The 23641-nt window shown below is 36.7% G+C and overlaps 3 protein-coding genes and 1 long non-coding RNA gene across 10 annotated transcripts; 3 read left to right on the top strand and 1 right to left on the bottom strand.

Annotated features, from left to right (window-relative positions):
- Positions 1-1038: 1038 nt before the first annotated feature.
- On the top strand, positions 1039-1734 carry LOC117638193. Its single transcript, XR_004587278.1, has 2 exons — positions 1039-1150; positions 1480-1734. It is a non-coding gene; the product is annotated as an uncharacterized LOC117638193 (long non-coding RNA).
- A 715-nt stretch (positions 1735-2449) lies between these two features.
- Positions 2450-5067, top strand: LOC117638640 (putative F-box/LRR-repeat protein At3g58880). Its single transcript, XM_034373735.1, has 6 exons — positions 2450-2506; positions 2683-2757; positions 3217-4173; positions 4269-4412; positions 4654-4911; positions 5008-5067. The coding sequence occupies exons 1-6, from the start codon at positions 2450-2452 to the stop codon at positions 5065-5067; spliced, it is 1551 nt and encodes a 516-aa protein (XP_034229626.1).
- A 560-nt stretch (positions 5068-5627) lies between these two features.
- On the top strand, positions 5628-9148 carry LOC117636569 (WD repeat-containing protein 70). 2 transcript variants are annotated; one of them, XR_004587088.1, is made up of 8 exons: positions 5628-6457; positions 6599-6799; positions 7090-7197; positions 7371-7508; positions 7618-7869; positions 8062-8382; positions 8475-8712; positions 8810-9148. XR_004587088.1 is itself a non-coding variant. In XM_034371131.1 (7 exons), exons 1-7 carry the CDS (start codon positions 5756-5758, stop codon positions 8640-8642), a joined length of 1890 nt encoding a protein of 629 aa, XP_034227022.1. In that variant the 5' UTR covers positions 5628-5755; the 3' UTR covers positions 8643-9148. The 2 variants fall into 2 exon arrangements, 1 of the variants encoding a protein (XP_034227022.1); XM_034371131.1 differs by having other exon boundaries at positions 8475-9148.
- Positions 9149-9236: 88 nt separating this feature from the next.
- On the bottom strand, positions 9237-18021 carry LOC117636568. 6 transcript variants are annotated; one of them, XM_034371125.1, is made up of 20 exons: positions 17901-18021; positions 17024-17625; positions 16716-16916; positions 16302-16385; positions 16123-16182; positions 15050-15094; positions 14722-14921; positions 14109-14612; positions 13943-14032; positions 13586-13682; positions 13287-13466; positions 13042-13131; positions 12161-12223; positions 11992-12066; positions 11504-11554; positions 11085-11162; positions 10498-10632; positions 10126-10233; positions 9927-9992; positions 9237-9792 (listed from the first exon to the last, which is right to left on the bottom strand). In XM_034371125.1, the coding sequence occupies exons 2-20, from the start codon at positions 17369-17371 to the stop codon at positions 9718-9720; spliced, it is 2550 nt and encodes an 849-aa protein (XP_034227016.1). In that variant the 5' UTR covers positions 17372-17625; positions 17901-18021; the 3' UTR covers positions 9237-9717. The 6 variants fall into 6 exon arrangements, 5 of the variants coding, with proteins under 5 accessions (XP_034227016.1, XP_034227018.1, XP_034227019.1 ...); XM_034371127.1 differs by having other exon boundaries at positions 10166-10233; XM_034371128.1 differs by lacking the exon at positions 10498-10632.
- Positions 18022-23641: the final 5620 nt, after the last annotated feature.

Raw genomic sequence — 23641 nt, 5'->3', positions numbered from 1 at the left:
AAATCGGCGGCCACCTATTCCAAACACAAGCGCCATCAATTTTTGAACAAGAGGAAAATGTGTTGGTATGAGTTCACCAGATTTTCCATATTGATTGTAATTTATTTCATTTTTTATTTCGCCTCAAGTCAACTTGATATACAAACAGACGTGTTACGATCACAATTCATAGATGTATATGGTCTTGGGTTCGCTCACATATTTTGTTTTAAACGAGGTGTTGAAGAATATAAATCTCACATTAAAAACTTGATTAAATAAAATATTATATATAATACATAGTTCCACTATTAATATGACTGAAGTCTTTTGAAATAAAACCCACACTTTTTAAGAACTACCGTACAACAGATTCATCGAACCCACCCATGTAGGGTTTAGGATTTAGGACTTAGGGTATTAAAAACGAGGTCAAAGTCAGACATAAAATGACCTTGGTCGCATTCTTTTTATGATGCGCTCAAACCCAAGCAACTAGGGTCTGTTGGCCACTTTCATTTCATGTAATGATTGAATTAATTTATAAATTAATATGTTTATAGGCTAGCTTACATTGAGGCTGCTTAATACATGCCAAAGTCTATGTCACCGTTCATTTAATTTTTAATATTTTATGCATTGTGGATGAATTGACCATTGTGGGGCTTTGACTTTGACATTGACTACATAATTGCTATCAAACCAAATAGATTTTCTGCCGACAATAAAAAAACCATTTATATGTAAGCATCCAAGATACGAGGTGGTTCAGATTTAGGAGGTCACGTCTATTCCTAGCAATGACATGTAGGTAATAGACACGTATGATAAAATTTTGGATATGTGGGCCCGGCAGTGGACTTAGGAAATAATTGGGTTTGAGATGAATTGGAAACTCCAGAACGTCAGGAATTGGGCTAGCCGCGAAGGCCCAAATCAGTTTTTTTATCGAATTATTAGTAGTTGCTGAAATCCCTAATTTTTCTTTCTTCACAAAATCCCAAAACCTATTCGACCAGAACCAAATCCCTAACCCTAAATTGGTCCCGACGCCTTCTGCGACGCCGTATCCGCCACGTGACCCGTGTCAGAGTAGTAGGAGACGCTTCAGTGAAGAAAAGAGTACGGCCATCCTCTCCATTTCTTGTTCCACAACACCAAAAGCTGCAAGGTCTGCAATTTCGTGTTTTTAAAAAGTTTTCCCCTATTGGATGTAATTCTTTGCTCTTGTATTTCAAACCCTAAATTCTAGTTTTTGGAAAGCAGAGGGTGTTTCAAGACTCCAGTTTTGGCTTACTCTTAAAATTCTTCATATCCTGTAATTATTTTGATTTCAGAAGCCCCCTTCTTTATATGCTTATTTGTTGCATGAGTCTTAAGATGAGCTGAAAGTGTCTATTCTAGCATCTTCTATGTTCTTGCTTATCTGGTGTTTTGTTCACACAGATGCATGAATTTTGTGTGTGGAGTTTTTCTGACTTTGGGGTATTTGTGAATTAGGCACTGGAGCAGATCAAGTTAATTTTTCAGCAGCCAAGAAGCATTCTACCATGCAAGTCATAGAGCAAAGCAGATGTGTTGTGAAGTTTGCTTTATCATTTGTTTTGTTGTGCACAGTGGGTGAGGGAGATGAGAGATGTTTGAGAGATCATGCCAAGTGTTTCATATGTGCACAATATTTTCATCATAACACTAGGAAATAACTTGAGGGAAACTTTTAACAAATGGAATCAAAGGCCATTCCTAAGTTACATTGTGTGTGGCGAAAAAAAAAACCTCTTTAAACAGAGGGCGCAAGGAAGTCAAACCAACTTTTAAACTTTTAGCCGCGGTTTTCTCAGCCGTTGCTAAAAAATAAATAGCCGCGGTTAGCAACGGGAAGAAATGTAGCTAAAGATGCACTCCATATAATGTGCTCAAAAGTCGTCACTAATGCCTAAGAAACCGGTGCAAAAGATATAAAACCGCCGCAAAATATGGATAATCGTCATCTAAAGCAATAGTAGCTACTTTCTACTGATTTAAGTGGTTCTTTTCTTCTGATTTCCAGTAGATGTTGTTATTTTCCTTCCCCAATAATACTGCGGACAATTTAGTAAACAAAGAAATCAAAGATTCAAGTTGGTAGAGCTTCGACATATGTAATTGACATTTCACAGTGAAATAAAAAACCATTCTCAGACCAAAAGCACTGAACTCTTCATATATTAACTTTAGCCAATATTATTCTTGGATTTATAAAGTAAACCTCAATAACCCAACATGACTTCTTAAGAGGTCTTATGCCACACAGACTTTAATAAAATCTCTCCAGTCTACCTGATTTTTTCCTGTAACCTGTTGCCTCGTTTTTTCTTTTTGTTTTTGGGTAAATAACCTGTCTCAACCTTTAACACTGGAGAAACTGATCCAGTTCAGGAATCTCGAATGCAGTTTACTTTCACATGACCAACCAAAAAAACCCTAAAGCATGTCAGATTTGATGAAGGGAAGAGCAAGCTCATCCTCAGAGTTTGTCCAAGACAAGGTAAACATACACTGTCATTGGTTTCGATTCTCACCTCATTGCATTGGATGCAAAATACACAATCCAATCTATGTTGGCGAAATATTAACAGTTTCAAACCGACTAACAGCCCTACTCAGTTCTTACTCTGTTTATGTTCTGTTTTATGTTTGCTTTGGGGCTGATACACCTATTAGAAATATGAGGTGTACTTGGGAAAGAAGGAGAAAAAGAACATGGTGTGCCCAACCTCTCAACTTGTCCAAGAAGAGGTAAACACTTACTTCTACACTTGAAAGATTGTACCTTTTTATTTCCTGGATATCCAGTTGGTTTGAGAATTGCTTATTTTTTATTTCCCAGTTGTCAAACCATTATAACGATTGCACCTTTCCTAAATACTTTTTATTATCTCTCATATCTAAATTGGTTTACTATTGCGTCGTTCTTCTTTACCACTTATCTAACTTGCGCATAAATTTGCGTCCTCTCTTTTCTTGGCCTGATATGAATGTGGACTTTGATTTTGTTTTCTTATTGTTACAATGGTTATTTTGGTTATGATTTTTTTAACATACATTTAATAGTATCTCTCAGCCCTTACTATTTTTATGATTTGTTTTCTTCTTTTTGGTCGGATTTACCTATTAGAAGCATGAGTACAGCTTGGGAAGGAGAGGCAGAGCACTTGGGAAGGAAATTGAGAAATAAGAGTGAGTACAAATTGGGAGACAGACACGGGCCAAAAAAATGAGAAACTGAACTTGGGAAAGATAGAGAAAAATAATGGTGAGAACAGCTTGGCGGATCTCATCAGCGGGATGCCAGATGAAATTCTCGTTAGCATATTGTCGCTCTTGCCGCTGAAGGAAGCAGCAGCTACTAGTGCCCTTTCAAGGCGATGGCAGTGTGTGTGGATGTCTACTATGACTCTGAACTTTGATGTTAACTTTCATCTTCATAGAAATAGGCTCCGCTTCCGTCACAGCGGGACAAAGTTGCAACACCTGGAAAGCTGTAGATATGTCAATTGGGTGGATCATGTTGTGGAACAGCACAGAGGCCCAATCAAACAATTCAGGGCTTGCTTTGGACTTGATGGTCAGTTTACAAGTTCCATTGATAAATGGATTCAATTTGCAATGAAAAAGGGTGTTGAAATACTTGAGCTGGATTTCTTTTTAAATCGAGGTGTTGCTGCCGAAAATTTGTATATGTTTCCCGGCAAACCGTTAGGTCTCGGGAAAGAGCACTTGTATCCTTACACTCCAAACCTACACTCTTGTGGATACGACATTGGATTTAAGTTTCTCAAAGTTCTTCATTTCAGAAGTGTTGATGTGACTGATGACGTTCTTGAATACTTATTGTCAAACTGTCCAGGTCTTGAAAGATTAGCAGTGCATCGTACCAAGAGTTTGGTTAATGTAAGAGTTGGTGGTTCATCGGTTGCATTGAAGTATTTAGTGGGAGAGCATTGCTTGCACCTTAAAAGCATTGAGATTTGTGACGCAAACCTGGTTTCATTTATTTATAAAGGGCAGGAGATAAACCTGGTTCTCAGTAATGTACCTTTTCTTGTTGAGGTATCCATTTCTGCCGACCCTACATCTATAGATCTTCCCTTTACCCAACTTTCATGCTGTCTTCCTCAGCTGGAGACTCTCATGCTGGATATTTGTGAAGTGGTTAGTATATGCATGTAGTTCTGATGTGTTGGTTTTCTTTTCTTCTGTTTGGATTATGTAGTTCGTTACTCTTCTTTTTCAATTTTGTTTTTCAGTACTACAATCAGAAACGTGCATTTCCTATTTCTGAAAATCTCAAGCATTTGGAATTAATAGTTGAAGCAGATCATCGTTGGGCTCTTCATCATTTAACCTATTTCTTGAAGGCATTTCCTTGCTTGCAGAGACTTGCGGTGAAGGTATGTATTTGTAGTGCTCAGGTGGATTACATGGTAAAATATGGTATATTAGATGTTTGTGCACTTAGGTTGATTTTGTTCATCTCCTATTATCTCCATTGCCAATTGTGAAGATTGAAAAGTATAAACAGAAAACAAAAAGGGTTAAATTTTGCAAAGATGCTGATGAAACATTCTAATAGACTTTTGATGGTCCGTCTGGTTCTTGTTGGGAGTAGACTAAATTGTTTCCTCGGTGCAGTTGGATTACAGTGACCCCAAAGGAGGCGTGGGAAAAGTAAAGAAAGCTTCTGCATGCCCCCATCATTGCCTCAAGGTTGTGGAAATAATAGGGTATCGTGGTCGTGAATCTGCTGTTAAACATGTCCTGTACTTAATAAAGAGTCTTGTTGCCCCGGAGAAAATTATTATTGATCCAGTCCAGCTCTTTGAGTACCCTGTTGAAAGGTATCCTAGTGGAATTGACAGAGGAGTTGAAGTAGTCGATGAGGAAGAGGAGGTAAGGGATCACGCTATGCAGTACCTCAAAAGAAAAGTTCCTTCGTCTATTGAATTTGTATGCTTGTAGTTAGTACAATGCTTAGGTTATCTACAGATTATGCTGGTAATACTAGGCTTTGAGTTTGATGTACTGAAGTTGAATGGTACGATTTGAGATTTGGATTGTCGAAAAACTGCTACACTTTTCTGTGATTTATTTTTGAGTCTTTGAAATGGCAAAGATGAAAATGATGGTACTAACTTTTGCTGAAGAAAAAAAAAAGAAGGTAAAATAAATTGCTCTCGTGTTGAGGGAGGGTGTGACTTCACTTGGCCATATAAGATAAAAAAAAAAAAATAAGGCTTCCATTGAGTGGCAGCAACTGTGAAAGGTCTAGCAGCTGTGGAACACAGAAGACTTGTAATTCCTAAACATCATTTTTTTTGGGTCGAAAATTCCAAAACATCGTAGTTAGGACTTTGAATTTTTATTTTATTTTTAAGTACAATCAATAATCTAAATTATAGGACCGTTGGAATTATGAAGAGAGAAATTATATGGAAGTTGTCACATGTGAAAGAATTTATATGGGATTGGAATACCATAAATTTAGGCTGGGTGTCCAAATAAAATTTCAAAAATTGGGCTCAGTCCAAAATGGGACAGTAATTGGGCCAACCCAACCCACCAGCTATTTCTTTCTCTCGCGGCAAAGTTGCAAACAGCAACGAAATCTTAAAATTCATAGCGGTAGAGCTTGAACACGTATAAACCAGTCTCCGTCGGAAAACACCAGACACGCCGACGTTTTGGACATCGATAAAAGAAGGAGAAGAAGCACAGTGCAGAGAGACACATTCCAATGGCGGACGACGAGGCAGAGATATACGACGGAATCAGAGCTGAATTTCCTCTCACGTTTGGCAAGCAATCCAAGACTCAAACCTCTCTCGAAGCCATTCACAACACGACTCGTCGTTCCGTTAACAATCCTCTAGAAAAACCCTCCTCCACCAAAACCAACGACCTCCCTTCTCTCTCCTCCTCCTCCCAAACCTGGCTCACCTCCCTTCGCGCCCCCAAAAACCCTAAACCTAACCCTAATCCTGAACCTAGCCCTGCAGACGATGAGGATGGGGATGGCGATGTCATGATTGGACCGCCGCCTCCGCCGCCACAATCTGAGATTGCCGACAGTGACGACGACGATGGCGAGATGATTGGACCGCCGAGGCCGCCGGTGGGGTCCAACATGGACGATTCGGATTCGGATTCTGCTTCGGATTCAAAATTGGAGAATAGGTATCGGATTCCGCTAAGCAATGAGATTGTGCTGAAGGGCCATACCAAGGTCGTTTCGGCCCTCGCCGTCGATCACACTGGGTCTAGAGTTGTTTCCGGTAGCTATGACTATTCTGTGCGAATGTACGATTTCCAAGGAATGAATTCAAAGTTGCAATCTTTTAGGCAGCTCGAACCATCTGAAGGTCATCAAGTTCGTACCATAAGCTGGAGTCCAACAGCCGATCGTTTTCTCTGTGTTACAGGCTCAGCTCAAGCGAAGGTGCTCTTAATCAACATCTTCTTGTGTGAATTTTGTTATTATTTTTTGCTTTCTTTGATTTTGGTTTTGAGTATATGATATTGGGGCGTAATGGACATTTGCATTTCCTATACCATTTTCGTCTTTGTGTGAAATTTTCAGATTTATGACCGCGATGGGCTTACTTTGGGAGAGTTTGTAAAAGGGGACATGTATATTCGTGATCTCAAGAATACCAAGGGCCACATTTCTGGATTGACTTGTGGAGAGTGGCACCCTAGAACTAAAGACACCATTTTGACATCATCCGAGGATGGATCACTGCGTATTTGGGATGTCAATGACTTCAAAACTCAGAAACAGGTTCGATATTGTTTTGGGTCTTGCTTAAAGATATGTTTTTGTATAATATTGGTTTCGTTTGTCTTGCATAACTATGTGACTAGCCAAGTGGTTTTAGTTCTCTGCAGAATTTGCAAGTGCTTTATGTAATAGTAAATTGGATTATTGATCCTGGATCCGATAATGCTACTTTGCCTTTTAGAATGATTTCTACTGTGGATACGCTGTTTTACTTTTTTTTTAAATTAATGAGAAGGTATATTACCGAACTTGATGCTTTAAACTAAATGATGCAATACCTCAATGAACAGGTAATCAAGCCAAAACTTGCGAGGCCTGGAAGAATTCCGGTCACCACTTGTGCCTGGGATCGTGATGGAAAACGCATTGCAGGTGGTATAGGAGATGGTTCTATACAGGTATTGGCTGAATCTCTCTTACTTCAAATGGGCTTAGCACTAAAAAAGCTCACTAGGTCTCACCCACCCCAAAATGGAAGTTTGCATTGGTTGGATAGATAGATTTATGATGTTATTGTACTTAACGCTATTTCCATCAGCCTCTTCTCACATAACATGTATCATTCTGACAGATATGGAACCTTAAGCCTGGATGGGGAAGCAGGCCAGATATACATGTTCAAAACAGTCATTCAGATGATATTACTGCACTTAAGTTTTCTGTGGATGGGAGAATCTTACTATCAAGAAGCCTTGATGGTTCATTGAAGGTAATGAATTACATGAGTAAGGAGTATACTGCTGTTTATTATCAGACTAAGTCAGAATTTTTTTTTTCTTTCTGTTGTGTGTTTCCCTTCTAATTTACATGTGTACCAGGTTTGGGATTTGCGTCAGATGAAGGATCCTCTTAAGGTGTTTGATGATCTCCCAAACAACTATGCCCAAACTAATATAGCATTTAGTCCTGATGAGCAACTCTTCTTGACTGGAACATCTGTTGAAAGGGAGAGCACTACTGGAGGTTTGCTATGCTTCTTCGATCGAGCAAAACTTCAACTTGTTTCAAAAGTTGGGATATCCCCCACCTGTAGTGTTGTACAGTGTGCTTGGCACCCAAAACTCAATCAGGTAAACTCTCAATAATAACATGCTTGTTTAATCTATCATTTTTCTGAAGCACTTGTTGATCTATTGAGAATCACTGAACACATTCATACGCATGCATGCACAATAAATGAAGAATGAAAGTATACTCATAATTACATGCCTTCTATTCCAAAAGTAAAAAATGAAAAGTCTCACATGCCTTTGTTTGTGAAGATCTTTGCAACAGCAGGAGATAAAAGCCAAGGAGGAACTCATGTGTTATATGATCCAACCCTTAGTGAAAAAGGAGCTCTTGTTTGTGTTGCACGTGCTCCAAGGAAAAAATCTATTGACGATTTTGAGGCAAAACCAGTGATTCACAACCCTCATGCTCTACCTTTATTTAGAGATCAGCCAAGCCGTAAGCGTGAGCGAGAGAAAACATTGAAGGACCCACTGAAATCCCATAAGCCTGAACTTCCCATGACAGGCCCAGGCTTTGGTGGACGAGTAGGCGCAAGTAAAGGAAGCTTATTGACCCAGTACCTTATGAAGGTAATGGTTATTTCTCCATTGATTATTTATCTTTTCTTTCCAAATTTAATGCAACTGTAGAAAAGATACTCATCCTTTGAGTCCCGTCTCAGCAAGGGGGCATGATCAAGGAGACTTGGATGGAGGAAGATCCCAGAGAAGCCATACTGAAGTTTGCGGATGTTGCAGCAAAAGATCCAAAGTACATTGCTCCAGCTTATGCACAAACCCAGCCCGAAACAGTTTTTGCAAAATCGGACTCCGAGGATGAAGAGAAATGATTTGATTAATGTTGCCATTGCTAGAAAACGCAATTGCTGTAACAGGGCAGAAACCAGAGGCTACTTTGAGGCAGCCCTTGCATAATACCTTACTTCTGTACAGTGCTTATGCAAGAATTAACTGATGACATTAGCCACTGCATCAAATGACAATGTAAATGTAACAGAAATGCGGTCGATGCCACATTGCCCTCAGAAACCAGAGGCTACTTTGAGGCAGCCCTTGCATAACACCTCACTTCTGTACAGTGCTTATGCAAGAATTAACCGATGACATTAGCCACTGCATCAAATGACAATGTAAATGTAACAGAAATGCGGTCGATGCCACATTGCCCGCAGAAATTAGACTGGCAATGTATATGTGATCAAAATGAAGAGCAGGTTTAGTGGAAACATTTTTCTTTTGGGGGTTGAAACTGTGTTTGCATGTAAAACAAATAATACAAGGGTATGTGCTATATTACAATTGTGTTTACAGTTACTGAAATCAGGTTTTTGGTTTATGCTCAGCCTCGCAATTCATTGAAAATAATCGAGATTATTCTGCCCTCAAAATAAGGGAAATGTATTTCGATGCAATTCACATTTACCTATGGCAATAACAAGTTAAGCATCAGCGGCTAAAACATATTTGATCAGAAAAAAGAGTCTCGTAATACTATGTTTTGTCTATTGACATTTACAAGATTTTGAACGAGATGGAAGTTTCTTATAGATCCAACATAAAATCCTATAAAATAATTGGGATTATGATCCTTTAGTGTGTGCACTACAATAGATGGTGGTGTGGGGATTTTTCAATTTTGACTATAACTTATGTTACAAAGTATTTGCCGCAGGCTTTAGCCAGCAGTTTGCAAGAGATAGTGACGTGGCCCCCAAACCATATTAGGTTGGCAAATTCCTGGACAGGCCATCACCAAAAGGACCATAAGCCATTCCGCCCCTTCACTCTGAATTAGTTGTGCCTTGTGATTCGTCAACTGTTGCAGAAGCCATTACCCTTGAGAAAATCTTTGAGTTCCAACTTGGAATCTTACAACGATGCACTTAAACTTGTAAAAGGTTTAACTTAGGGGTCACCATTCTCAAAGCTTGACAGGCGAGAGTCCGATAGAACAGTGAACATTTGTGTGTCTACAAACAACTGTAGAAGCCGAAAGTTGCAGATGAAATAATAGAAAGGTGATAAAATAACCGCTTTCAACAACAACTTAACTTAAATAGATAAGTAAATGTAATGAAATATGCATGAGACATTTAGAAAGAATTGCAGGTTACCTTGATAAATGACCGGTCCTTGCTAGGAAAGGAATCAATGAAGCTATCTTTAAGAAGTAAAGAAACCTGAATAGACAGGAAAAAATTTACATGTCAAAAAAGTATAATAAGCCAGGTCTTCTGTGATATTTAGCTACTTACAGTTATATATTATTGAAGATTTGGAGGAATATAGAAACTATGGCATTAATTTCTCTACCCTGTCATTGTTTGATTGTACACTCGTTATTGTGTAAGACCTTAGCTCAGAACAAAGTGACTCCAAGTAGTTCTTCATGACGTCTAAAAACTGACCTGCAGCTTCGACCTGAAACATAAAAGAGTGAAACTGCTTAGAAAAGTATCATAACCATATTATTGAAAACTTAAAAACTTGCTTTGGACTCGTTAGCTATGGGATGACCCCAGGCCTTTAATTATAGATTCTAAAATATTTTTCCATAATACGAGTAACGAGCATAAGCAGTAGGCATGCAAGTATGAGAGTGAAGTTTGCAACATCACTCTTTGTTAGTGTAAATCCATCAGAATCACGAGCAGAAGCAGTAAGCATGCAAGTATGACAGTAAACCTGCACTTCGTTGCACCTATATACAGGATGCTTTTTAGCAAATGAACCTTCACGTGACAGTCTAGCATGGATGGGCCCTAGTTCAGAGGCTAGATCTTTATGTCTTGGAAGTGTTGGCAAATGACACATTTTCACCTGCATGAGCAATAAAGTAACGGCAAGGATACTTATTATTCTTAGTTTGCAAATTTTTGGGTAATTATTGAAAACTATAAAATACATCATAATTCCATCAAAGTAGTTGCAAGGAAAACTGAGCATTCCGTAGTTCGCAAGAGATACAAGGTGGAAGACCACGGAAATTTTTATGTTTTTTCATCCTTACAAAATATAAAATAAAAAAGACAATTTGAAGCGCATACATTGGTAGTCCTCGACCCAAAGACAAAAAGACATTCTTAGTCCAAAAGGAAACCTATAAAACTGCAACAAATTTCAAAATTTCAGAAGTTCTAGAATGATCAATTTCAATTGTGTGATTCTCAAGCATGCAAAAATTCAAAAACAAAATCTTTCCATTGTGTTTTAGAGATCATCTATATTTGACAGAGGAAAAAAGTTAGCGGAAAAAAGTTAAAATAAGAAACCTGATCCTTTTGCACATTAACTTGAACAGGATCCCATGCTTTCCTCTTTAGATCTGCAGGAATTTGTTGTATCCCGATCTGCAAAATGATAAGAGCAAAAAAGAAATTAAACTGGAAACAATGGTACCATTTTCTTTCAACCCCTGAAATTCAAGTTCGAACTTAGAGTGACATGAACTTTCTAGAAGTAAGTTAGTATTTCCTATATATAATCTAGGAACAAAATAGAATTCCAAGCAAAGCAATATTATGCATTTCGCTTTGGCATCCCCTTTAGAATTCTGGTTTGGTAAATATTCAATCAAAGCAATCAACTGAGTTTAATCAAGCCTTAAACTTAACTAGCCATACAACAAAATGCAATGGAATACACATAACAAAAGATATAAGTACGACGATTAATATGGAATGAAACTCACAATAAACGGAACTGGGGCGTCAAGAAAATCAAGCATTTTCCCTGGTAGAACCTGAAGAATATTGAAGAAAGTTAAGAAAATATGATGTCCATAATGAAGTACTAGTGCACCTATAGAATACTTGGTAAACGACCATCCGAGACGAAACAATATTATCAAAGAAGAACAGTGTGTGTGTGTGTGTGTGTGTGTGTGTGTGTGTGTGATACAAGGACAGGACAAATCCAAGAGTGAAGTCAATATATTAGGAAACATTTATGTATACTGAACAAAGCACCATCGTTTATGCATGTAATCCTCATTGGTGGAAATTCAGTATTGTTGAAGGGGTTTAAAACTAACAAACTTTATTTACGATAAAACCCCAGAACAGTTTTCTCATTAAATATTTAAGAACTCAGACTTCCCAAGTTTAGTTAAAGTACACATAAACTCGCATATATAAACCAATTAAAGTAGATGCAGAACTCTAATAATATCGAGCTTACAGGAAGCATTAAACTCTGCCATTGAAATGGACGAATCATGGGAATGAGAGATAACACTGTAGCTGATAGCACACCCTGCATTAGTGAAGTGTCAAATGGTCAAAATTTGAAGAAGAAAATAATTGCTCTCAGGATTGACAAAGTAATTCCAATACAAAGATTAACTCACCAGATTCGGACACACTACTACCACTTGTTTTTCTAGTAATACACCCGCAACCAACGCTAAAATCTGGAAAAAAACACCAGTTATGAATTAACAAAAGTAGACAACAAGATTTACTGGGGGGACAAAATAAACTTTCTTTTTGCTGGGGCAAAAGCGGGTACATTCTTGACCACAAACATCAGCCCACTTTCAAAGATACTGTTAGGTCAAAATGTGAAGGCTTAAGATCATGTACCAAGCATTTCCAAAAGAACTATGCTAACAAGTTCTCCATATTGTTTCTGTATCTAAGTACCTTATCTACCAACTTATTAAGAGGTAAATCACATGAAAATGAGATAAGCTAAAGCATGCACGTCATTTTCAGTGGTGGTACCATTGTTGCTTTTAGTCTCACTCAATTGACTTAACTCAGATGGCCATACGAAGATGATAATTGTCCACAAAGTTGGGCTGTCTTTAGAGTTGTGGTGTTTCCTCGAAGGTTTTGGCTTTATACGGCACTTTTACTTTGTGTTACAAAGGTCACAGGAGCAAGAATTGTTGTACAGTCCTTGTAGCTTTCCTTGTTTCCATTCAAATTTGAAAATGATAAAAATCCTACCAGATGGAGGGCTCACATCAATACAGTTACAGGTTGTCCAGTTATTCTTTTTCTATGTTAGATCTTTGGGGATTTCTGGCCTTATAAACAAATTTTCACCGGCTGTGTTATTTTCCTCCTGTGAAACTTATATTGAGAAAACATTGATCACATAGGAAAGAATAGAAACTCATTACGTGACATGATGATATATTAGTTACTACAGAAGAAGAAAAAAAATCTGAACCATATAATAAAACAAATTTAACATGGACTTGAGCAAAACAATTGAGCTTACGCTTTCAAGGGAGAGAACTCGGCAAATTGTAGCAGTCGTCCATAGTGATAGTGCAAAAGCTTCCTCAGCAGCAGCCAATTTAGCATTGACCTTTAACCAAGTGAAGTAATGTTGAGTGAATATTATAAAATGCTAAAATATGTGTGTGTGTGTGTGTGTGTGAGAGAGAGAGAGAGAGAGAGAGAGTGAGAGAGAGAGAGTGAGAGAGAGAGTGGCCTAAGAACAATGAGTAATTAATCAAATACCCCAGGATCTTCAAATGAATCTAAACTTTTTTCATCAAAACCAAGGGCAGTAACTGGAGGTCGCCTATACTCAATAGCCTGTAGATGTTCAAGAGGTTGAAAAGCTAGTTCACTTCCTGGTTGGGGAAGAGGCAGAGCATGAAAACCACAAACAATCTGTAGCAAATCGTTCTTATTCTCCTATCATAGAGAGTTTATACAAAAATAACTGTCATATGGAATTCAAAATATCACTTACATAGAAAGAAAAAAAAAGTTGTGTAAACATCGAAGATATTGATAAAAATTGATAAACTCACCCTAGCCCATTCCATTATCAATTCATCACCAAACTCTTTCTCACAATTTGAGAAAAGGTCATCGTCATCATCCTCTGATACCATGCTTCTAGCTGGACTGCCAAAGATAATAATAGATTATTGAAGTTGTACTTAGACAAATGGGAATCATTAAGTTATTTGACATGCCATAAAGAATTGAGAGAGAAATTATAAATGGGTATATCCAAATGACCGCATAAGAGTAGCAGAAATGTTTCAAGAACTACTGAATCCCATGTAACATCATATATACCAACAGAGCAACGGGTAAAAGAAAAACTACTAATTTATGTCTTAAGAATAAAAGGACAATTAAGATAACCATATATTTACCACCTGAATAGAGATTCAGAACTCCCAAGACGTTCCAATGTGCGACTCCTGGAGGAAAATGATGTCCCAACCTCTGGAGAAGTATGGCCATTTCTGAAAACAATCAATTAATTTATGTCTTAAGCACAAAATGATAAACCAAATAGTAAGATAACAATATATTTACCACCTAAATAGATATTCAGAACTCCCAAGACTCTCCAATGTGCGATTCCTGGAGGAGAAAGATGGCCCAACCTCTGGAGAAGTGTGGCCATTTCCATAGCTTCCATATATTCTTTCTGAAGTCTCCGAGTGAGTTTCTATGGCCTCAAAACCATAGTCATCAGAACATTGTGAATCTTTTCTACCATCCTTGTCTAAATACCGTACTTGACTAAAATCTGAACTCTCACTAGCAGTAACACTTTCAGGGGACTGAGGTTCCCATATCTTGAGTGAAGAAGGTGGAGTCTCATCATCCGATCTAATTCCTGCACCCGCAGCCGTAAGGGCTAGTGCACTGTCAACAGGTATTGCAGAGTCCATCCAATCATAAAATGACTCCTTATGAAGGGAATCATCATGATCATTCATTTCATCATGTACTTTGGGCAATGTAGGAACATAATCATGGAGGGATATTTCACTAGCAAATTGTGTTATTCGATTCAGACGCTCCTCTTGAATGATACTGCATCCAAGTAAAATACAGCGATTGATTTTGTGAGGATAAAAAATGAATTTGAAATGTCTATACCATATTTACAGGTTATAGAGAAATTAAAATTCCATCGCATTACCTATTGAGCATCTCGTAATGTAACTCAAAAGAAGGAACTCTGGATAGCACACAGTAGCATCGAGGTGCAGAAACCAAAAAACGGAAGAGTCCTCCAGATGAATGAGGATGAGGGGATGAGATGCCTAAGATAGCAGGAGGCCTCTGAACAATTTCTGACACATGTAGGCAAATACCATAAAGTGTTGCATTGTCTGCCACCTGATCAAAGGGCACAAAGATGACTTTCAGAAACCATGTGTGCTACAAACATATGTAAATAGCACACTGCGAAAGCAAGAAGGTAGCATAAATCTTCAAAAGGGACAACAAATAAAGACATAAGATACCTTGAGTGAGAAAATAAATGCTAAATCATCTTTGCCTAAATGCTCCTGAAGAGAATATCAACTAATTAGAGTGCTATCTGTGTTAAAGATTTATAAGTTAATATAGCATTAGTTAATCAAAAAATAATGAGATAAAACATGAAGTGGCAAGTCAAATGCAAAAACTCTAATGGATATGACTCACACTTTTTCACGAGGATATATCTGATTGATAAAAGTTAGGACCTATTCCAGAAACAAGATCAGTTTTGTTTAGTTAAAAATAAATGTTTGAAATCAATCAAGTCCCAAACATTGTTGCTATCTTTGCTTCCACTCTGAAAAGTAAATTCCATTGGGACTGTCGAAAAAGGCAAGGTACCGACCTAAATATTTGAGAAAGAGTTTCAGTAGGCTAACTTGATGAAAAAGAGGAGGGCTTCAAAGATCATCTTAACTTGATATACATTGTTGGCTCATTCCCTAATAGTTTAAGCTTTTAAGGTTCAATGGTGGTATCAAATATCAGAGCTTTATCTCCCAGAGGTCCCGTGTTCTAAACCTCATGTCCATGTTCCCCACTTATTTATTAGTTTGCAACGTGCAGGTTGGGGATGCACCTATGTTTCTCTATCTACATGTATGTTTGCCTATCCAGGCGCAGTATGGACTGCACGTGGAAAAGGGTGTTAGCTTAATATACATTGTGTCTCACTTCCTAACAGTTTAGACGCAGGTTCTGGTATGAGCAAGGAAGAACAAAGAAAAAGATAATTATGTGGCACCTAACTTTTCATTGTTCAATACCTGTTATGCTTTGTATTCTTCTTCTTTTTCTCACTTGTTTTTGTTTGTGCAAATAGGAAAAGGTAGATGAAGAAATATAACAAGAATACGATGAAAAGGTTAAAATCGCTAGTTTTCTTCACATGTTGATTTGTTATACAGAACCCACTACTGCAAAAGATTGTTACAGATGCAAATTATCCAACAAACAAGAAGTTGTATTAGATAGATGGGAAAAAATAGGAGGTTTTTGAAGGGGTGAGAAATAAATATGTCACAGAGTACAAGATACATGATTTGGTGTGCACCTGTCCATAAACAACTTGATTCAAATCACTTAGTGAAGGAGTCTTCTCCATTAACCGTGCCTGTATCATGAAAATCCACTCAAGAGAATCATTTAGAATTACATCAATACAACAAAGTGTTAAATGAATATAAGTTTAATGAGTGAACTTAGCATCATGGAAAATGAGTAATATCAAACCTTAACCCCTCCAGGAAAACAAAAGGCAGCTAAATCTTTCAAACGCATTGCTAGCCGCTTCCCAGGAGGATATTTAAAAAGTATCTGTGGATCCAGTAAACATTTGGAAAATAAGTATATTATCATCACATGCCAGAAGACAACCACAAATGACTGCCTACTTATGCAGTAAGTAAAAATCTTCCGAAATTTTAGATAATGGATCCAAAGTCTCTTTCTTTTTCTCCTTTATGAACTAAGATCCAATGTATTTCTATTGAGGAACTTCAAAATTATTTGTATCTACAAGGAAAACTCATCAGGACAGATTGCATTGTCCGAAAATACGACTAAAATCATATCCGAATGTTAAAAAGATAGTGTTGAAAACATATTCATAATTACTGTTGAAACAAGTGCAGTTATGCAGTCAACCTGAGGTTCTAATGTTGGGATTGGAGGTCCCCGCTGCTGTAGCAATGTAAGGTCTACTATTCCAGAGTTTATCATATCCATCTCCCATTTCCTTCTCTTGAAAAATGCACCCTCCACAGTCTCAAGGTTAACATCAGGATGAAGCCCCGCGATAATAAAATGCTCAAACAGTGAATCTGGCTCCGACAATTTTATACGGTCCTAGAATGGAATCATCATAAATTTTAGTTCATTAGGCACAAGATAAATTGATAAAGAATATAACTTTTTAAGTGGGATTCCAGGCAGCAAGAATTACAGAAAAACACCTTTGATCTGGAGTGAAGCTGATACCATTGGCGTTTTTGGTTTGCCAAAACCTCAGGATTGAAAGCCAATCGCAAATCCCCCCGCGAATTGCTACCCCATTTAAAAGCCTTCTGCATTTGACATTTCAATTTCTGCAAGCTGTTACTGCGCCGGTGTCTCGTAGTTACAACTTCACTTTGGGAGCGTCTATGCCCTGGTGCCAATGGCGGCATGCTCGAATTACCCGAGTACATGTTTTGCAGTGTCTCCCCTGCCATTTTAAATGCCTCCTCGGATATCTCCTGCAAAACCTGAATAGGCGAGGAAGCCTGCTCTTCGTATGCTTCACCATCTTCTTTTCCATCCATTTTAACCCATTTCACTACTTCCTACCACTTCTTTAACATACCAACCAACAATAAGGATGCCCAGATTGCAAATGACAAAAAAATCTGAAATGGATTTCTCCTTAAATGTGTTTGATCCTCGATTTTACAAAAACCCAGATCGCAAATTCATTCAGTTTGCTCAGACAATCAACAAATTGATGTCCTTTGTCATGCAAACTTCACTATTTCCATGAAAGTTTTGAACTTTAACAATGCATATAATGGAGATGACCCTGAAAAAATATCAATACAATGAGAAGCAAAAAACCATGAATTAAAAGCTTCTGCTATAAGCACAATAATGCAGATAATAAAGGTGCAAAATCACCATTTATGACTTTTGATATTTCAAAATTTGTGAATGCCTTCATGGATTTGTAACCGAAACAGAATATAAAGAGAATAATTGAGATGGTAACTGCATGAGGAAATTAAATACCATGAAACACATGAATTTAAAATTTAAAAAAATAAAAAAATCAGGCTGTGATTTGAGAAATATTGGTACCTGTCTTTGGGTTTGAAAGATGTTGTTGTTCTTCAGATTGGGGAGAGAGGGAGAGTTGTTAAATTTAGAATGGGGTTGTATAAAAAGGAGAAGTTTTTTTTTAGCAAGAGAAGAAAGACAAGAGAAGAAAGAAAAGGAAGTTAAGAAGTATTGAACATGATAACATCTCTTCCAACAACAAAATAATAATAACTCGGGTAGAAATCGAAATTCAAAGAATATCAGAAACCACCCTGAGTTTTAGATAATGTCATAACGCGCCATACATGGTTTTTCAGTTTGCACGTGGCGCGCAATAAACTAAATTTCGCAATTCAATTTCATTATTTACTTTAATAAGAAAATTCATGTTTTTTTTACAAATAATATGAGCTTGTTCAATTATCTTTGAATCCAAATATATGAAATTTGTTAAGAAGAAAATTTCCGTAAGTCACGTGTACTTTAAATAATTAAGAGTATTTATCTTTGACTAAATTTCAAGTTTGATTATTATCTTATATCCGATAACGCTTATGTTAAAAAATAAAGAACTCTAATCTAAAGAAAAATGTGTGACAATATTTTCATGTCAATGTAAATAGAGGTCTCATTTTCATGATTGTTTTAAATCCCAATAATTAAAAACTTAATATGCCACTTTTGATTATAACGTTCGTCATGTTGTACAAATATCGTATATTCTTATTATAAAATAATTAATTAAAAAAACAGTTTGAAAATGATATACGTTGGTAAATATATGACCACCTCATTTTGATCTCTCCCCCAATTCTTACTGCTCCCATAATATTTCACAAATTTATTTATTTTGTTCTAACATGTGTGACAACCTTACAACAATCATATAATTGACGTGGGAATGTATACTATATTACTATGTATGAACACAAAATGGTCGGCCTGTGATGTTTCTAAAAATAGGGGGTGTTTATGATATTATCACAAACCTTAAGGCTTGAAACTGAATTATATCAAAGTTATAAAATAAAAAATCGAAATCGTAATAACTTCCAATAACGAGAAAGTGTTTTTGACTTTGACATCCAATCCAACGTGTCGCTACAGAAAGCGCCCCACTTTCAGCAGACAAACAGTTAGTACAGTGGGCCCTACTTTCAAAAGGCCGTTCATGATGCAAACGCGTCGTAACTCCTTAGATCCTGACCCTCGAATATGCATATTATAAATACTGTCTATAGATCAGGACCGTCCAATGCAATTTGGTCCATTAGGGCATTGAATTAAATTAATTACTTAATTAAATTAGTCGCGGGAAATCCTCCTAGGTTGCACAGATCAGCACGTGCGTTTTCTCGGTACTTGTTTATTATTTTAAAATCAAGTTTTCGCGCGCGACTAAGGAGTCGTTGGCACTTGGCACTTGGCGCTTACAAAATTACAAATACAAACGAGCCACTGCGACTTTACAGGAAGGATTCTCAGAACCAAAAGTACTTAAAAAGAGATTAATCCCGATTATATATTGAACCTAGGATTATTAATTTTTAATCCATAAGCCAATCTACCTCCATTGATAATAACCTTTAACGACTTTCAATTAATTTTTGGCGTGGCAATATATGTTTTTATTTAGTTACATGAGAGTCTCATATTTGGTTCATATGAAGCGGAGAATGATGTACATTTATTGTTAATTTGATACCTAATCGTGATTCGTAAGTGATCTTAAATAGTTGCGTACCAATCGATTAACTTATACTGTGTATGGTTAGTACTGTTGCCTAATAATGCATGGCGATCATGGGCAGATGCATACAGCTAATCTTTGAAAACCCATTGCGAAAAATGGTTCCAAGTAATTGTACACAAGCGCACAACAGGAAACCCAATAGGTAGAAAGAAAAAAGAAAGAAAAAGAAAGAAAGAGATCAATGTTGGTATCTAGAAAAATGAATAGAATTCATCAAACACTACCAAACAAGTATATATGTCGGATGTTCTGGTTGGTCTGGCTTGCCCATCAATCCATTATCCACATTCAACTTACTTATGAAAATAGGACCACATGCCAGTTGGTCTTACATGTGAGCTATGCAATGGACCCGCAATATTATAAGGGTGGAACTATGAATTTTTTAATAGGTAGGCTAATTAAACTTTTTAGTTTAAAATCTAATGATTTTTAAAATAAAAAAAGTTCTTACCTTTGCAGTGTGAATCCCTAAAAGTTTCTTGTCATCAATCGAATAAGCTTCACAAATACAAAATGCAAAAATATAAATAATTAAGTTTCATATATATATTAGTTGTAAACACAAGAACAATAGAATTGGATTAACAGATTGTTCTGTTCTTAAAAGAGAATACAAATAAAATTGAGAAAATAATATTTTCCTAATGTGTTGTGGTTGATGGTGAGTCATATAGGCTTTTTTTTTTCTTATTCAAAAACCTTTTGTCAAAGGTAATAGATAATTTAAACACACCAAAAAAAAAAAAAAAAAGATATTGATTTTATTATTATAGTGGGCCATATAGATATAGGTGTATTTATTTATTTTTCTTCAAAACTTCCCTAGGCTATAGTCCACCACAGCCTTGGCTGTGGTTCCGCCCTGATTATAATATAGCATATATAAATGCATTTCATGAAGAAAAGCACAGGAAAATTCAAATGCATGCAATATGTGACCACATGATTTTAATTGATTTCTTAATGTAAAATATTGTATTCATTGATCATTTCCATTGAATTTATATATTTCCAGAGCAGAGTTATAGAGAACTCGTCTCCATGGAGGCAGGCAGGCAAGTAGAGCTGGAATGCTGGATAAAAGAGTTATTGCCTTACTATTATATATATATTCTATGGTTTGTTGTGTAGTTTGAATTTTCCGCGCAGTTGTATTATTATTTTTTTTAAAAAAAAATCATGTATAGTTGCGGTTATATTATTTTTAAAAAGAATTTAGGAAGAACGCGTATAGCCATGCAGCTATACTATTTTTAAAAAAAATTTAAAAAATTGAGTATAGCCGCGCGGTGGTACTATTTAAAAGAAAAACTAAGTATAGGTGAAAAAAAATAAGTATAGCCATGTGGCTGTACATTCATTCATAGTTAGTAAAATACGAAACGTGAAAAAATACTAATAAAAGAGTATGTGTTTCATTCGGTCAAATTTTTGCAAATTACAACTTAAATGTTTGGCCACTATATTATTTTTATTCAATAATATGCGAGAATCATGTGTATAATAAATGAATTTTGTGTGTCTTATTGAAATTTTTGTAAAAAATACGTGTATTAAACATGACAAATATGTACATACTTGTAAAATACGAGTAGTATACGTTAGCTTTTTAAAAAATGTGAACTTTACTAACTTTTTAAGACGTGTGCAGAATACGGATGTATTATTGAAAAATACATATGTATGTGTATAATACATTATTAAACGTGAAAGTGCTAAATTGTTAATTGCTTTCATCTCTAATTATATGTTTCAATTATTTTGTCTTTAGTGAATAAATAAATATTTTAATTAACTTCATAAATTATATTACTTAATAAACGGTAATGATTTTTTTAAAATTTGTTAATTCAATAAAAATTTTAAATACAGGTTATTCACTAAGTAAATAATAATTAAAACATAACTACTAAATAAAGTAATTAAGAAAGAAATCAAGATTGTGCTATTTAAAGGGGATAGCCATGCGGCTATACTTTGAGAATATTCTATTTAAACAGTATAGCCGTGCGGCTGTACTTTTAAAATTCTATTTTCAGCGTATTCCATTAGGTCATCTTCTTCGCGTTTATCAGCTAGTGCTGCTGCCGCAAGCTCGTGGAGCAGATCCAGCCAAATCTTCTTTGCTTAGTTTACCACACGATGCCGCCTAAAGCTCTCGGAGATGAAGGATCTGCCCAGGCGCCCAGACCTGCCCAGGCCCAGCCTAGGCGGCTGCCTAGGCCGATTTTTCGAACACTAGCAGCATATGCTTGTGTATGATATTAAAAGACCAGTTGGTAGGAAATAGAAGATGATGAATGATTCTGACACAGACAATATACCACATGAATATAAAGTATGCTTTCGTTTGTGGCTGTAAGGTAAATAGAGCCAGACTGGTTGAAGATGACCTGAAAACCACTACCCTCAGTGTGTGTTGACCAATAGACATAATTAGGAGTATCCAATGGGTAATTTGTTGTATAAAGCGAGAGTGCTCTATCAGATTGTAGTGCAAATTGGAACCTCCCTTGTGAGTAGTTTGACGCCATGTAGCTATCCTGGAGTGTGTTGTTTAGTTTTAGAGTCTGTGTTGGTAGGTATCAGTTGGTTGTCAAAACTCTCCCTCAAATTGTTTGAATTTCCATTGGCCAGAACGAAATTTCCTATGGCTGCATAGACAACTCCAATACCACCAAAGTCAGCAATCCTTTTTTGTTTGCATGTTGCAATATCATTGAGCATCAACTGGCCATGTAGTGAGTTCAACCGTGGGTCCTTGTTGCACTGGATTGTTGCCATTGGCTGACCAGACAATAGTCTTTTCGGGTATTTTGTTAAACCAGATGGCTAGAATGAAGCCACCATCACTACCAATCTTTTGGAAACCGAAAGCGAATTCCCCATATGGTGAGCACCAGACAGAGTTATTGTTGTCCTTTGCAATGTGTGATGAGCCCAAAGATATGTTGTTGTAAGTTTGAGCAATGATTGAAAATGGCAGTATCTGTAGATGAGTAAAAAGAAAAAAAGGATATGGTAGTTCAAAAGCCATGGTACATAATTAAGGAGTTAATGGTGAAACTGCTGATGAGCATCATTTGCTATATCTTATCATCTGTGGAGTCACCTACAGTACCTTAAGATCATCGACAATCCATGCAATATAAATGTGTTATGCTCTGGTTTGCTGCCCACATAAGTTTGCTAAAATGACAAACAAATGCAGTCCTCCCTTGATACACACAAAAAATTCAAATGTTGTATGATATGATTTCTCTTGCTGTTTGTATGTGCAAATTGAATCTTTGTTCGGCGTACTAAGAATCTGTTTAACTAAATGATGATTTCCTTCAAATACACGGTGTATGGACAGATATGGAGATTTGTCTTTTTGGATCATTCCGCGATTATTTTTCGTTGTTTTCAAAGCTTTCTGTCTCTGCCCTTGTTAGCCTCTTTCATGTGCAATGAGCTTTGTCGCTATTAGTTATTTAAAATATCAAATGATTTAAGGATAAGTGGAAACAAAACTCTCCTGATAGTGAGAGTAAGAAAGAGGTAGCATTCACAGCAGTGAGGATGAGCCTAGAGATATATTCTTGTAAGTTAGATGAGTTTCCTATGAAGTCTTTTCCAGTCTTTTATATTGCGGAAGTCTTAAGCATAGTCATGTCCCGTAAGGCCAGGCATAAGCCTTTGAAGACTTTCATGGTCCTCTTGAATGCACCAAAATGCAATCATCAAATACATTTCCATCTTCTTCAAGTCATCCATTGCCTCATCATCATTCTCCAATAGCATGGGCAGTTTCTTTTGCTTATAGCAATCATATGCCCAATCAGCTAGTGTCATTTGATCTCATCCTCTATCTCTGCCTCATAATTCTTTCGGCAGCAAATAATCTCCCAAGAAGTGATTGAATTTCGGTTAGCCAGCACAAAATTTCCTGTGTCAAGCATGGCTGCATAGGAAACTACAGTGCCAGCAGAATCAACACTCCATATCCGTTTGCCTGCTGCATCATTGAGCAGAAACCGAA

This window comes from Prunus dulcis, chromosome 8, assembly GCF_902201215.1.
Source record: "Prunus dulcis chromosome 8, ALMONDv2, whole genome shotgun sequence".
Classification (NCBI taxonomy): Eukaryota; Viridiplantae; Streptophyta; class Magnoliopsida; order Rosales; family Rosaceae; genus Prunus; species Prunus dulcis.
The sequence above is the reverse complement of the archived record's forward strand: the minus strand, read 5'-3'. Positions and strand labels throughout refer to the sequence as shown.

What these genes read in the sequence shown, in the direction of transcription:
- LOC117638640 (XM_034373735.1), top strand. Translation starts at nt 2,450, where the DNA reads ATGTCAGATTTGATGAAGGGAAGAGCAAGCTCATCCTCAGAGTTTGTC. An exon ending in CTCAACTTGTCCAAGAAGAG is followed by an intron (nt 2,758 to 3,216) that starts GTAAACACTTAC and finishes ACAAATTGGGAG; the next exon opens with ACAGACACGGGCCAAAAAAA. An exon ending in TGCAGAGACTTGCGGTGAAG is followed by an intron (nt 4,413 to 4,653) that starts GTATGTATTTGT and finishes TCCTCGGTGCAG; the next exon opens with TTGGATTACAGTGACCCCAA.
- LOC117636569 (XM_034371131.1), top strand. Translation starts at nt 5,756, where the DNA reads ATGGCGGACGACGAGGCAGAGATATACGACGGAATCAGAGCTGAATTT. An exon ending in CAGGCTCAGCTCAAGCGAAG is followed by an intron (nt 6,458 to 6,598) that starts GTGCTCTTAATC and finishes TGAAATTTTCAG; the next exon opens with ATTTATGACCGCGATGGGCT. An exon ending in GGCACCCAAAACTCAATCAG is followed by an intron (nt 7,870 to 8,061) that starts GTAAACTCTCAA and finishes TTGTTTGTGAAG; the next exon opens with ATCTTTGCAACAGCAGGAGA.
- LOC117636568 (XM_034371125.1), bottom strand. Translation starts at nt 17,371, where the DNA reads ATGGATGGAAAAGAAGATGGTGAAGCATACGAAGAGCAGGCTTCCTCG. An exon ending in AGCTTCACTCCAGATCAAAG is followed by an intron (nt 16,917 to 17,023) that starts GTGTTTTTCTGT and finishes ATTCCATTCTAG; the next exon opens with GACCGTATAAAATTGTCGGA. An exon ending in ACGCCCCAGTTCCGTTTATT is followed by an intron (nt 11,163 to 11,503) that starts GTGAGTTTCATT and finishes ATCATTTTGCAG; the next exon opens with ATCGGGATACAACAAATTCC.